Source organism: Lagopus leucura, unplaced genomic scaffold, assembly GCF_019238085.1.
Source record: "Lagopus leucura isolate 7727_CA_CO unplaced genomic scaffold, USGS_WTPT01 Super-Scaffold_100033, whole genome shotgun sequence".
NCBI classification, from domain to species: Eukaryota; Metazoa; Chordata; class Aves; order Galliformes; family Phasianidae; genus Lagopus; species Lagopus leucura.
In genome coordinates, this window is record NW_024962282.1 from 796,066 (window position 1) to 810,181 (window position 14,116).

Here is a 14,116-nt window from a genome sequence, read left to right on the forward strand (position 1 = left end):
CTCGGCCTCGGCGCGGCGCCGTCCGCTGTCCTGGCGGGTCCGAACGCGGCTGGCGGCGCTGCCCCGTCGATAGGGGCCTGCGGCGGAGCGGTGCGGGCGCAGCCGGCGTTCCCGTGAGCGCGGGGCTTCCCGCAGGGGGTGGCGGCGGTCGGGGCGGTTGGGGGCTGCGGGAGCGCGGGTACGGAGCCCCCGATAGCAGCTCTTGTTGTTGGCTGCCTGCGCGGTGTTACTTTGGGACGGAGCTGAGGGTGGAAGAGAAGCTCGGCGCTGTTAGTGAGAGTTCGTCGTGCGGTGCGCGGGTGGTGGGGATGGATGGTGTGCGAAGTATCCCGAAGGGAAGAGGCGGGCGGGGGGGTGAAGTAACCGCCAGTGGCTCTCTGCCCGCGGGGTTTGGGGCTCCTGGGGCCTGGCTCAGCGCTGCCAGTGGGCCTGGGAAAACTTCCTTTGTGCTGCCCGGCACGGGCTGATGGACTGCAGCTGGGGGCAGAGGATGCGGCGTCCACCGGGTTCATAAAAAAAAGTCAGAAACAAGTTGTGGCGAAACTACCGAGAATAAGTGGACAATAAGAGGAAGTTGCATAGAAGGTAAAGGCAGCGGGAGAAAGTGCAGGGAGAAGAAGCCAAGTAACAAATGTTTGACGTTGCGGCCTTCTGTTGAATAAATTAGAGCCTGGCCCTCTTTATGCTGTGTTGTGTTTGGAAATCTTTCACATAAAGGTAATTGTATTTCAAATATATTCATATATACACAGGTCTTAAGAAAGGGAAAAAAAAAAAAAAAAAAGCACCAAACTTTTTTCTTGGTAGTTTCATAAAATAAAAGTGACCTACTTAATCACAGCGTACTGGTACTCCTGGTTCAGAACCTGAGGCTCCTCTTTTGGGATATTGTTATAGTCATGGATGTTAAGGCTCATCAATGCAGTTAACCAGTGTATGTAAGTATACACTGGTGATCTAATGTTTGTTTTTTTTATCTTTTTTGGTTAGCTCTGTACAGCAACAAGGGAAATTGAGTGCCTTAAGTAGAAAATGACACCTTTCAAAATGCCAAGTAAATAATTATTTTCTGAATATGTGCTCTATCTGTTTCTTGCTTCTCAAACTGAGTGAAATTGCAACTTGTGGTATTCTTTAATCATATACTGCTATTATAAATTTGTTCCTGCTCTGTAGCTGAAGAAATTCAAATTCAAAGCTTACTTATAAATATGCTGGGGTGATGTTTAGGATTTTTTGTCATGTTAGGTTTAGGGGTGGGACTAAATGTAGAACACTACAGGACTAATTAGAAAAGCTAATGCTATCAAGAGTTTGAATGTAATTAGAGAAGGGTTGCATATTGTGTGTGTTTTTAGTCCTGATCAATCTGAAAGTTATCCTGTAGGAGCTTTAAAAAAAAACAAAACAACAATGAAGTAATATTGATTGGTAGCATGCTGTAAGCATAACATATCCTGTGTTGTTTTGAGGTCATGACATTGAGATAAAGATATTCTGGTTTTGAGTCTGCGAGTAATGATTGCCTCTTAATGTTCACGGTTAGTGCAGAAGTTACTCCAGGATGGATTTATTTTTTGACTAACACAACAAAATTACAAATGAGTGAAAGTAGCACAAATGTGAACTGTTGGCTTTGCAGCAGTGTATCTGTAAATATATTCCTTTACCGTAGCTGTGGATGTGTAATTACTTACCAGAACCAGAGTTCAGTTTTTATCAGCAGTGACCAGTAACATCAGTCATCCATCTCATACAGCATTCATCCAGCTCCTTTGTACATGGGAAGGCTGCAGCAGTGTCAGTTTCTTCAGAAGAATGCAGAAGTTGTTTCCAGACTGGGCAAGTCAGCAAAGGAAATGTTTCTAAGCATGCCAGTGCTATATAAACCTCATTTGTTCTATAAGTGATTCAGAGTAAAATATCTCCCTCAAAGTTCACATTAAAGAAAAGTCATGGGAAATATTACTTTTATCTCTACTTTTTAGTAGAAATGGAATCTGCACTTACGTACTGCAGAGTAAGTTCACTTTGTTCCAAGCGGTAGTCACTTGGGAATGCTTTTATGGAGAATTTGGAATAGAGAGAGGAAGTGTGTCTCACATTTCATGTAGCTCATACTTTCAGGTGCTTAGCATTAAAATTACAATGTCACATTGATCCATTTAAAAAAGAAAAAGCTGGGAAGTCTGCAGTCTGTAGCACATGAGGGCCTTTAGATATCTGTGTTGAGACTGTTGCCAGGTCAGGTCTAGAAACTGGTTGCTGCATGCTGACCTTGATGAACTAACTCAGTGTGCACAGAGTTGGTAGCTGATTGCTGCAGTGGTGGCACTGATGTTGGTGTTCAGCAGACACATCAAGAACAGGTGAGTGCTGTTTGATACACTCTTTACTTAGGTTGTCGTTGCAGCAGCAAAGTACAAGGTGCTGCCAAGTTTACCTGAGGCCAATGAACAACTCGACAGATTCCTGGAGGAAAAATCCAACTTGGGTGTTAAATATTAGAGAAGTTATCTCAGGATTCAGGAAGCCTTTGAGCTGCTAATTAGTGGAAACTGGAAGAGTATTTTGAGGAAAAGTTATCAAGTACTTGTTTTGTTCCTGTGCATTCTGAAGCTACCCGTAGAGACAAGGACAAGATATAGTTATGGTCTGACACGATATAACCATCCTGTCACCTTTCTATCTACCATTGTAGTGTTTTGTTTTTGTGCTTTTTTGTTTGTTTGTGAAAATAATACATCTTAGAAGCATTTTAGTATGTACAGCTAAGACGTCTATGTAAACAGTGTGGTGGCTTGGTCAGTGATCAACAACTGTTTAATACTTTCAGACATACCAGGTTGGTGACTGAGAAGCATCAAGCAGTTGTAACTGAAACTGTGCAAGTTCCCTGCCTTCGGGGGAAGCTTGTCTGCTGAAGCAAGTGGCAGAAGTAATTTGGCTCCTGCAGCAGAATTGCATTTAGTTAGACTGGTAGCCTGGTACCAATACAATGCTGCAGAGGTAAATCCACACTAGAATTGTGATGGCAAGGTCTTCTCTGTATTCTGCTATTCTACTTTTTGTTGCGTTAAAGGTGCATACTGTTCAGAGTTGGAACAGGGCAAGAACTCTGTGCCCACAGTTAGTGCCCACAGTTAGTGCAGAAGTTACTCTAAGATGGATCTGTTTATTTTTTGACTAACACAACAAAATTAAAAGTGAACAAAAGTGAAGTACTGGCTTCACAGTAGCACGTCTGTAAATATATTCCTCTACTGTAGCTGTGGATGTGTAATTACTTACTAGAACTGACTCTGTTTTGAGTGAGAGGTTGAGTAGACACCCTCTGAGGTCCTGTCCAGTCTGTTGTTTTCTGTGATTGTATATATGTGACATTTTATAAAGAAATTATTTTGCAAATTGTGGATTACTGAGTGAATTATTCAGACGGGAGTCAAGTTATTTGGAGCATTGGCATTGCTTAAAGAGAAGCCATGCCCTAAAGCACTAGCTAATATTGATTCTGTGTGGTGTATTTCTCATTATACGGGGGTTTTCAAGTGCACTTTGAAAGGAGAGATTGATGGGAAGAGTGCATGAATCGTATGGCAGATCTGGAGAAATGCACAACTTTAGAAGTGGTTGAAAAGCAGAAGAAACCATTTAAAAGTTCTTAAAATAAACAGGAGTGGGTATGAAAACATTATTCTGTAAGAAGAGATGTTGCAACAGTACCAAAATTCTTAGCCTTTGTCTAACAATGCTGGTAATAGGCTTGGCTGTAAGGGATGGAAAAAGTCTTGACTGAGTGCAGTGGAGTGAAACAGCCTGGGATGCCATCAGTTTCATGATTGCTTTTTCTGGTGTCTGCATCTATGAGGTTCTGTGCAGGAGCAAAATTGCAGGTGTAGTGGCAGAGAGTGAGAACAAAATGGGGTGAAATACAAAGATACAAATGTCAGCTGTAAAACTACTTACTGACAAAATTGATGTTAAGTTTCCTGTTGATATGTGTCCTCAGCCTTAAGGACATCATGGAATGATTCAAGTATTTATAAAGATTCTTCCAGTAATAAATCTGTGATGTCCAATAATGTAAGCTCATGCTGCTGTTTTCTTCAGCCCGCTGTTGGCTGCCTTCAGTTGCTTGATTTTACGCAGCCTGGTGAAATTTAATTAAGATCTCTATCTCTTCAGCAGACAACTGAAATGGTAATTGGGTTCAGAGTTTGGAAGGGGGGTGTAACAGCATGGATATGCCAAAGAAGCTCACAGACTTGCCGTGCCTGATCTGTGTATATCTACATCCACTGCTGGAGTGGCTTGCAGCGGCTATGGGTGCGAGCTGCTGGTTCAGGAAGGGGAAGAATGTATTGTGGCCATGAAAAACATCTGTAGGTAGCTACAGCCGCCTATGTTGGCATTTGGCTGGAACACTGTGGTGGGTGCTTTCTTGGAAATGTTGTCTGGGAACATTGGTCAAAAATCCTGATTGAACAATCTGACAAAGGATGCCGTGTGTAGAATCTTCTGCATAATGCCATGGGTGATAACTGACCAAAGTAAATGAGTTCGGAAGTGTTCTTATAGGCACTGAAACAGCTGATGCTGTTTTTTGTTTGTTTTTCAAGATACTTGTTGCCAATGTTGAAAGACTTCAAAGCATTCCTGGAGGCTTCCTCTTCTGGTATTAGAAACACCGTATTCTTACTTAAAATCAGCAGCTTTGTGATGAAATTGTGCTTTCTGGATGGAAGAGAATTTTTCAAATCTAAATGAAGATGTGTGGTTGTTGGTCTGTACAGCTGTTTGGGCATTTAGAGGCTGAATGACTGGAGCAAAACAGAAGGGAGCGCTGATCCAGAGTTGGTGCCCAATTAAAAATCACACCCTTATTTAAATTACTGTAACCATCTTTGAAGATTCTCTGGACAGGATCTGAAATGAAATGGATTCAACCTTTTCAGCCAACAGTTAATCTCATCTCCAAGGAGGAATCTTCCAGTTTTGCTACAATAAATTACTTCAAGGAGCTGCTAACTTTTGGTGGAGGTACAACACAGTAGAACTATAGTGCAAACATTGATCTTTCAGGCTACTTCCATACACCTTATTGAAACACTTGGAACTAATGGTATTTTTAGAAAGTGGATGTCTTGTCTGTTCCAGAACTTGCACATCTGTCAGTAAATTAAAGAACGTTTCTTTACATCTTATTTGCAATAATTTACATTTTGTATCAGGTGTATCTGAAGCACGTAAGTTCTTCCAAATTAAAGCAGTAGAAAGAGGTGGGTTTTTTCTTTTTCTGTTGGTTGTTTTTTTTTTTTTTAAGAGACAAAGCTATCAATCTGATTTTATACTTATTGCTTAGGCTATTAGATTTTGAAAGTCTTTCTAACAAATAAACAGCTCACTTACTTTGAGGAGAATGACCATGGAAAAGGGAATAGTTTCAAGCATGGAAAACCACTTAATACCAAAGGCATGCTTGATGTGCAGCCTGTCACACCAGCAAAGAATCTGCTTTTTTCCTAATTTTTAATGTTCCTGGAGACCATTATGCTATTAGATGCATGGGAGGGATAAGCACTGGAAGCTTAATGCATATTCAAGAATTAGAATATCTGGTGTGTTAGCTGCTATGTGTACATGAAGCAGAATAAAGCCTTTGTTCTCTCAAGCATTGCTGGGCTGATTTCTCTGCTTTTTGCTGTATCTTCTGTTTTCAGCCACTTCATGCATAGTGATCATTCTGTCAGAATCTCTTCTCAGTTAACATTTTGTCATACTTCCTTCCCAGTGCTTCTCCCACCCCCTCCAAATTGCCCACACTACAAGTCTGTAAGTAACTCATCTGGTTTACTTAATTTGATGAAATATCTGTTCCGTTTTCTCACTTCCTAGCAATCTGTGAATGCATCTGGCTAGAATAGAGGGCTTTTGAACATCAAAGTTCCTGTGTTTTTTCTTGGTAAGGAGTTTTCCTGCTGTGGCAAATGTGTTGCTATGAATTCCTTTCCAGGCGATTAGTACTTTCCATAGTATATTACTGCCTTCTTATTTTGCTGAAGTTTTCCTTGCTATTCTGTAGAACTGCTGCTGTTTCTGCTACTCTGCTAATTCTTAAGTCTGCTGACACTCACTGACAGAAAGATGCTTACAGTCTGTTTTAGTTAATGGCAAAATAACCACAGGGAGTTTTCGTGGATACTGCTCTTGTTTTGAGGAAGCTCTGCTTGAAGGCTTTATAAGGAAGGCAGGAAGCGGTCTGACATGTTATCATTGCTTCTGTATTTAGTGCTGGAACTCCAAGGAGTCTGTGCACCCATGTGCGATAGCTGTAACGTGTTTCTGAAGAATGAAGTACAAATAGTATGAACTCTGTGCTTCTTTATCACTAGAACAAGCTATAAATAGAATGCTAAAAGCCTTATTGTCGTGCTTTTGCTTTTTGAGAAGAAAATGTTTGTGCAGCTCGGCTTAAGTGGAGGAGTAATGTGTCCATGTGCAGATGGTGAGATTACCTCTGCTTGAGGTGGCGAGATTTGTTTCTGATAAAGACATTCCCTGTTCATTTAGATAGGAAACCTATTGAATTAGTCTCTGTCGTGGCAGAGATGTAATGTCCTGTATGTTCGTTCTTTCTAAAAGTCTGTACGTTTCTCATTAGCAAAAACAGCTTCATGGTTCAGTATGAATGTTGAAGCAGTGCGTATGTAGATATGTTTCATTTTTATGTAAGCCTCTGAAAATGAAGACGTTCTTGAAATTAATTTCAATCCTGTGTAGAGGCTTTGATCTGAAGGAGATTGCCAGACATCTTCCCGCCTATCTCTTAAAAGGAGCACTTGGCTCCTTTGAAATTCTGAGTAATGAGCATTGCTCTATTAAATAAAATGACATGGCAATACACAGATACTTGACTGAGTAAGAGAATTTCACACTCTAAATGTCTGAATGCATTTGAATGCATTTAAATGTGTGTGTTCTAAAATACCACCAGGGAAGTGCTACGTTTAGGGAAACTGCATGGCTGGAGTCAGAGGAAGAGGTCTGTGGGTTTCTGCCCTACCGCGTCTGATCAAATACTCTCAGAAAATATTGTATTTGAAGTGTTTGTCTGATTCTTTACGTATTTGGGAGGAGAAACGTGCCTTTGAAGGTGATCAGATCAACTGCTGAAAAATTTGTTTTTAAGTTGTTGCTTAGATTAGTGCGAGATAGTTGAAGAGAACGATCCTAGCTTCAAAGATATTCCTTTTAGTTCTGTATATGCCTTCAGCTGTTGCAGAGGTCTGCTGATATCCCGAAGTACGGCCCCTAATGGTTCTGGTTGATCTTTTTCCTGCATCTGTAGTTAGAACTGAAACCTTCTGAGTGCTTGGGTAGTTTCTTACTTTGTCCCTTCTCTTTGTAGATGGTGAAGAAGTTTAAATATTGCTAGCAGTCTGCCTTTGAGTTTAGGTGGCTGCAAATTCAGAAGTTCAAAGTGGAGCTTGTCTTTTTAAGTGAAAATGTTGGCTGCTGCAGTGTAGTTAACATTAGAAGGTAGGCTTGCCTTTTCTTTAGTAACCTTTATGTCTAGGGAGCTTCTGATCTTCTCTCATGTAAATGTACTGTTTAAAACTGGCATGCAGGATGAGGTTTTGCAAAAGGTATTGTAAAGTTATCAGATGTTTTTCAACAGTTGAAAATTAAAAACTGCAGGCAAATTTATACATGTCTTAGAAGTGTTGGAGGACAGGACTTAAATACAAACTGTGTTTGAGCACAGAGCAGTGAACCTTTACTTGTGGGCATGGCTCGCTGAAACAGAAGCTTCTTGAGAGAGGGAGGCTACTTGGTGAGCACAGAGATCAAAGCTGTTCATTTCAGTAGAAAAATAAGGCTTCCTGGATCTTAAGGAGCCCAAGTTATTGTTCTTTGGTTTATATATGGTTACTTTGAAGGCCATGTAATCTCTATGTCTTTTCTCCTTTAGAAAAATCACTTGTTCTCACTGCTGTTGTTATCAGTGAGCACCAGAACGCACTGATAACATTCAAAGTTATTGTCCAAATAGTTCTCAGCTGTCTTAGCAGGTGTGATCATATTTCCATTTGTTTGAATAAAATTCATGGAGAAGATCCAGCTGCTATTGAGAATCCTTAGGCACTCCGTGCTGCTGCTCCTTGGAAAAGCCAGGTAGGAATTACTATGAGAACTTCATAAACTGGGAAGAACAGGGTGTTCTTGCTTCTGAAAATTTGACATTGGAATCTTAGCCAGCTGGGAGCTAATGAAGAGATTAAATCCTGCTTAGATATCCAGACAGTCTGAGTAGCTGGTGCAAAGCATATTAGGCTTCTCATTTGAATGTTGTCTGTAGCTAGTGGGCTTAGACCTTCTACAAAATACATCTTGAGAAGAAGATGGAGAGAGAGTTGTGTTAGCAGGAGGATAGTAACTAAGTGAACGTTGCTGAAGGCTGCAGCTGTGCTGTAATCCAGGCTGGGACGTGCCCTGATGGTAGAGTAGCTCAGCAGCACTGTGTTCCTCATGAGTTCCCTGGTTCATTCAGCACTCAGCTGTACCAATGGGCAGCAGGTGGGACAAGACTTCTTTTTAGAGGCAGTAGTTCTGGCTGTGATGAGTCGGCTGGATTTGGCTCTGGGCAGCCTGGTCTGGTGGTTGGTGACCCTGTACATAGAGGGGTTGAAACTTGTTGATCATTGTGGTCCTTTGCAACCCAGGCAATTCTGATTGTGTGATTCTAACTGTGCAGCCTAATTCAGTGAGGGAATGGATCTGGTGTCTGCTTTTTACCATAGATTTCCCCTGCACTGGCAAGGAATGAATTCTATTTCATGGAGTGGATTTATGAGTCACTACCAAAACTCCTCTTCAAGACTTTATTATCCAGGACTTCAGTTGTGTGATTTTCAGTTTTTGTTTTTTTTCTTAACTGTGTTGGTCTGTCACTGTTTCAGTCTCTGTTCATCAGCACTTTTCTGAAATACACAAAAGAGAGCAGAAACTTCAAAAGCATGAAATGTTTCTTGAGCACAGTGTGATTTTGAGATATGTTGTACACTGTGGCCTTAACACTTTCTAAGAGAGCTGTTAAAAAGTTGAGTTTTAGGTTTTAATAGAGAAGTTACATTTGGTAGTATTCATGGTCTGAGTAAACTTAATTCTTTAGCTAGCTTGCATAGCTGCTTTGTTTTGTTTTTCTCTTTTTCTTATACTAGGCCGTAGCTCTGTGTTTAGGGACTTCTCTTGTTTAAAACAGTAGAGGGTTCCTTTTAAAGCTAGAATAAACCTTTCCTCTCCTAACTTATATCTAAGGGGTATAACACATTGATGTGGAAGGATTATGGTAGCTTTTAATTTTAATTTAATAAGTAGATGATAAGCAACTGAGTTGTCTGATAGTACTGTGGGATTTAGTCCAACTGAGGTCAGAAAAACATTGTATTCTTGAGCTGCCAGGGCATCTGTTCAGTTTGAGGTATGCCTTTCAGTGCTTTGCACTAAAAATATTCCTATTTCCTAGGGGAAATCACTTGACCTAGGAGCATGTTGTGGGCATTACAGATACAAATATCATTTCGTTTGTTTGTCTACTTTTTGATACAGGCTGAGATGTTTTAAAAATTGTTGACTTCTTACTGAAACAGGCTTTGTTTAAAATTGAAGAAGGGGGAAGATCTGGTAGTAGAGGGGGAACAAAAAAAAAGCTACTTTTCCTTGAAGTCTTTTGGTACCTACAATCAGTTCTGGTTTAATCTTGATTTTTGAGTGATTTGACCTGAATTTGTTTTCAGTCTTAGCTGAAATATAGAATCTTTTATAAAGATGTCTATCCTTCATACTATAGGCGTTGAAATGAAGTAGATCAAACAAAAAGTTGGCCAGAGTCTTCAGGAATTTAAAGAATCTGTTTGAAATCTGTTAAGATTTTTGCTGTCTGTGGCCAGTCGACAGAAGTACAGTCAGTTTGTCTGAAGCCACATATCTCTGGTCTGATTCAAGGAGGAAAGAATGTCTGATTGGTGTGGATAGAAGACAGTATCTATATATTTAATAATTATAACATTTATTATATATTATTTCATGCAGATACTTTTTTAAATTATTTGTAGATTACTGCATGATTTAAACCCATGATGATTTACCTCCAAAGGGCACATTTAGTTCAGTGTTTAAATGAGGATTGCTGTTTACATAACCCTCCTAGCAGAAACTCATTATTCACGATTTTTATCTTGCTACTTGATATGCAGCTAGCTGTTGCTGGAAGACAGCTTATCTCCTGGAGTCAACTCTATCCCAACTGTGTTTAAAAGCTGTAGAAATAATACTGAGAACCAGATGGTTCTTCTGGTGACCTGTTGTAAAATTATCTTAATACAGAGGCATAGATATTGTGGTGAATGCAGGAAGCAGCATAATAGCACCAAGCACAAGATTGGAATTGGAGGAATGCAAGATGTCATTTTCTTGGCAATGGCCTTGTGAAAAGTAACCTTCCAGAGTTTCTTCCCTTACATAAGTGAATGACACTTCTTTTAAGGAGCTGTTAAAAGAATTAATGACAGCTGTACTTGAATAATCTGTCTCGCTTGTCCACAAAATGACATTTTCTAAGTGCTAATTTTGTGCTTAGGTGGGTAAAGTCAAATCCAAAGGAAGTGAGGTTCTTCAGCCATTTGTTCTTTTTTTATTCCTTTCTTTATGGCTGTCATAATCGTGGTATAGTTGTCAATTTGCTAGGCCTGTCATTTCTCCAGTGTATGTTGAAGTAAACTGAGAGGCCTCTAGATTGTGTGCTTTACCAATGCTGGAATTTACAGTATTCAGGAAAAAAAAAAAATCAGAACAGTCTTTTTTTTTTTTTTTTTTTCCCCTCTGAAATGGAAACTGATTAAGAGTGCAGAATTGCTTCAAATCTGAAGTTGATTAAGTACCCAAATGCATCTTTTTCAGTCTGAGGTTTAGTAGCACAAATGTAAACAAAGCACTTACTCTACCTACCTGTAAGTACCAATAAGAGAAGTAAATGGGTCTTGTGGAATGCTTAGCCTGTGAATGTAATTCTGTGACTTCTCTTAAGTTGTGCTTAAAAAAAAAATGTGATGTCTTTAAACATTTATGCTCCAAGTTTCTGAAGGATGTGTGCAACCTTGTAATTTGGTGGTATGCGGCTTAGTACTTCTTTGCATATAATTTCTTTTATGCTTTTTCTAATGTTTCATTTCTTTTCCAGAGCTGCTGAACCTATTCTGAAGCCAAAGGTAACCTAGCAGTAGGAGGGACTTGTTGCTTCGTTAAATGGACATTTGCCCTCGCGGTATGGCCCAGTTATCCAGTAGCAATGGATTTAAACAGCGCTCATCACCTTCTTTGGCAACTGCAAGGTCAAAAGACGTGGACAAAGAGGAGGCACTGCAGATGGAAGCTGAGGCATTAGCTAAGATGCAGAAAGAAAGAGGTATAGCTGGTAATAAACAAACTTCTCGTTCTATAAGCAGCACTGGGCAAAAAACACAGACACATAGCAAACACGACCATGATCTCATGGTGTTTCCTGAGTCTGATGCCAAGAGAATGGAAGATAAACTAAGTACCATTGACATAGAGAAGCTTACTCGTGCTGAACTGGAGAAACTGCTGCTGGATGACAGTTTTGAATCTAGTAAAGTACCTGCATTACCAGTAACTCCTATTTTGAGCCCATCTCTGTCTTCACAATTTTATATTGGGCCTACTGGTCAGAGAGGACAGTGGACACCTGGGATACCAGCACCTGTGACATGCACTTTACCTCCTATTTACCCCTCAGCTTCTTATATAAAACAGACTGGTGTATTTCAGAATGGATTCCATCCGAGTATGTCCTCTTATCACTCTAGAGAACCTATTTATTTTGGTCTTCCAAGGCAGTCGCAATACATTTCATATCCACTGGCAGCTACTACACCTTTCCATCCACAAGGAAGCCTACCTATATATCCTCCAGTACTTACACCAGAATTGGCAAAAGTATTTGACAAAATTGCAAGCACCTCAGAATTTCTGAGAAATGGGAAGTCAAGCACAGACCTAGAGATGACTGCTATAAAGTCTGCAGTTTCCAGCCTACCAGCCTCAGAAAAATGCAGAGACATCAGTAAATTTGACTGGTTAGATTTGGATCCCCTCAGTAAACCAAAAGTGGATAGTGTGGAGACTTTGTATAAGGCAGAGGATCACGGAGAGCTGGCATCAGGTATGACAGCTGAAGATCCGTGGGATGCTGTGCTGTTAGAAGAGAAGCTGTTAGTAACTTGTCATCTGGAAAGAAAACTAAATGGGAAATCTTCTGGAGCAACCGTTACAAGGAGCCAGTCCTTAAACATGCGCACAGCTCAGCTTGGGAAGCTACAAGGCCAAACATCACAGGTGTGTAAATCAATATTTTTAAGTAGTGCTATAAGGATAATGATTAGTCACAGTATTTAAGGACACTTTAACATCTGTTTGTGAAATACTATCTGACTTGTCCAGGCAATGTGATGTTACTGACATATGCGTGCTTCAGTGATGTTTTAAAAACTTGAGCATTCGTACTGAACGAAATCCTAAAGTAAATACTACTCTGTTATCTTTCCAAATTTACCAAGGAAACTGCAGTTTTCCTACACGTTACAGAAGAGAAATGAAAATAACCTTTACATCAGTGAAGTATTTAAACCATATTAATAAATACTTAAACTCCTGAGGAAATCAAACAAGGCTGCAAAGTAAAGGTGGCGAGGTAGATGTTGACAGCTTTCATCTTGAGCAGGCTCTATCTCAGACTCAGAAAAGTGGTGTTTTCACCTTGTATTTCAACCTGTCTGCTTTGTTTTTCTTAAAGAAAAAAAGGTGCTGTAGTCAAAACCATTTTCTGCTTTCCCTTGCACAGGATCACTGTTAATTCTCTTTTGTAGACCATTCCTCCACTCTGTTTAATGGAGGGATGCTAAAAACATGGTAACAGAAACTTGTAGATAAATATGCAGTTCTTGAAGGTGCGATTCTTTGTGGGTGCTGATAGGTCAGAAACTCTGTATTTGTGTGCTAGAAAACCATCTTTGTGGAATGTTAGTTGCCTCGGGTGCAGAGCAAAAGGCTCATCTCTGCTCTAGGACCACAATCTCTTTCGATAGAAGTTCAAGACAAAAGTATCAGCGGACCCTTAAGTTATGATGCTCATCCTTTTGGACACAAAGCATATGCGGTTTCTGTGGAAACTGAAATGTACAGCATGTGATCATGACTTTATTGGTGGTATTGTCCAGGTAATTATGCCTCCAGAAGTACACCCTGCCCTTGCCCAGTAGAAATCTGGGAAGTGAGGGTTGATTATTTAGCTTTTCCTATATTTTTAAATTCCTCTTTATATTCCTGAAAGATGTATCTTTAGAAAACATCAGTCACTTCACTATGAAGTAAATATGAAGATCTGTGCATTTAAAAAAATATTTATTTTTTTATAGACAGAGTACAGAGACTGGAGAAGTTTTCAGTGGAAAAATCTACACCCTGGCAAGGATGGTGGTGGCAGGAAAATGACATTTGTAGAGACTGGCTGGAGGCAGGGATTAAAAGATTTGTTCGCCTTGGAGACTTAGAATTGCAGCTGTTTCAAATCTGATTTATTGTCTTTCTAGGTGTTTTTAACAGAAGAGGGACAAGCTTTAAAAGTAACTATTACCTATCAAGGGTGCTTTCCAAATTGCTCCTTAATTCCTCAGTCCCCAGCCTGAACTGGACTATTTCATCCCCACCCCCCAAGAAAAGGAATATTTGTGAGGCTGATTCTTTATGTCTGAATTTCCATTAAGGTAGAATTTCTGGCCACTGCTTTGAAGTATTTCCTGTTTTTCTAGACTAGTTGTCAGTGTTCTGGCACACATCTACTCGAAAGCCTAGGAAGAAGAAACAAAAAAAAACCTTAGAGGAAAAAAGAAATCCTTTGCTTTTTTTCTTCTGCATCATTATTTTTAAAATAGTATGTGAAGATCTTGGATCTAACTTCTTTTTTTTTTCCTGTTCCTCTTTCCAGTGTTAAGCTGTGAAATCTGAGCTCAGTTATTCGCTAGTGTTTGTCTGGAGAGGC

General features: G+C 40.0%; 1 protein-coding gene across 1 annotated transcript in view; it reads left to right on the plus strand.

The window, feature by feature from the left end:
* The window catches only part of PIK3C2A (phosphatidylinositol-4-phosphate 3-kinase catalytic subunit type 2 alpha), a 47,406-nt gene that overhangs the window by 134 nt on the left and 33,156 nt on the right, over positions 1-14,116 (plus strand). The window contains exon 2 of the mRNA XM_042881899.1: positions 11,240-12,414. Within this exon, the coding sequence (XP_042737833.1) occupies positions 11,305-12,414 (1,110 nt within the window). The 5' untranslated portion in view covers positions 11,240-11,304. The remainder of the gene's footprint in view (positions 1-11,239; positions 12,415-14,116) is intronic.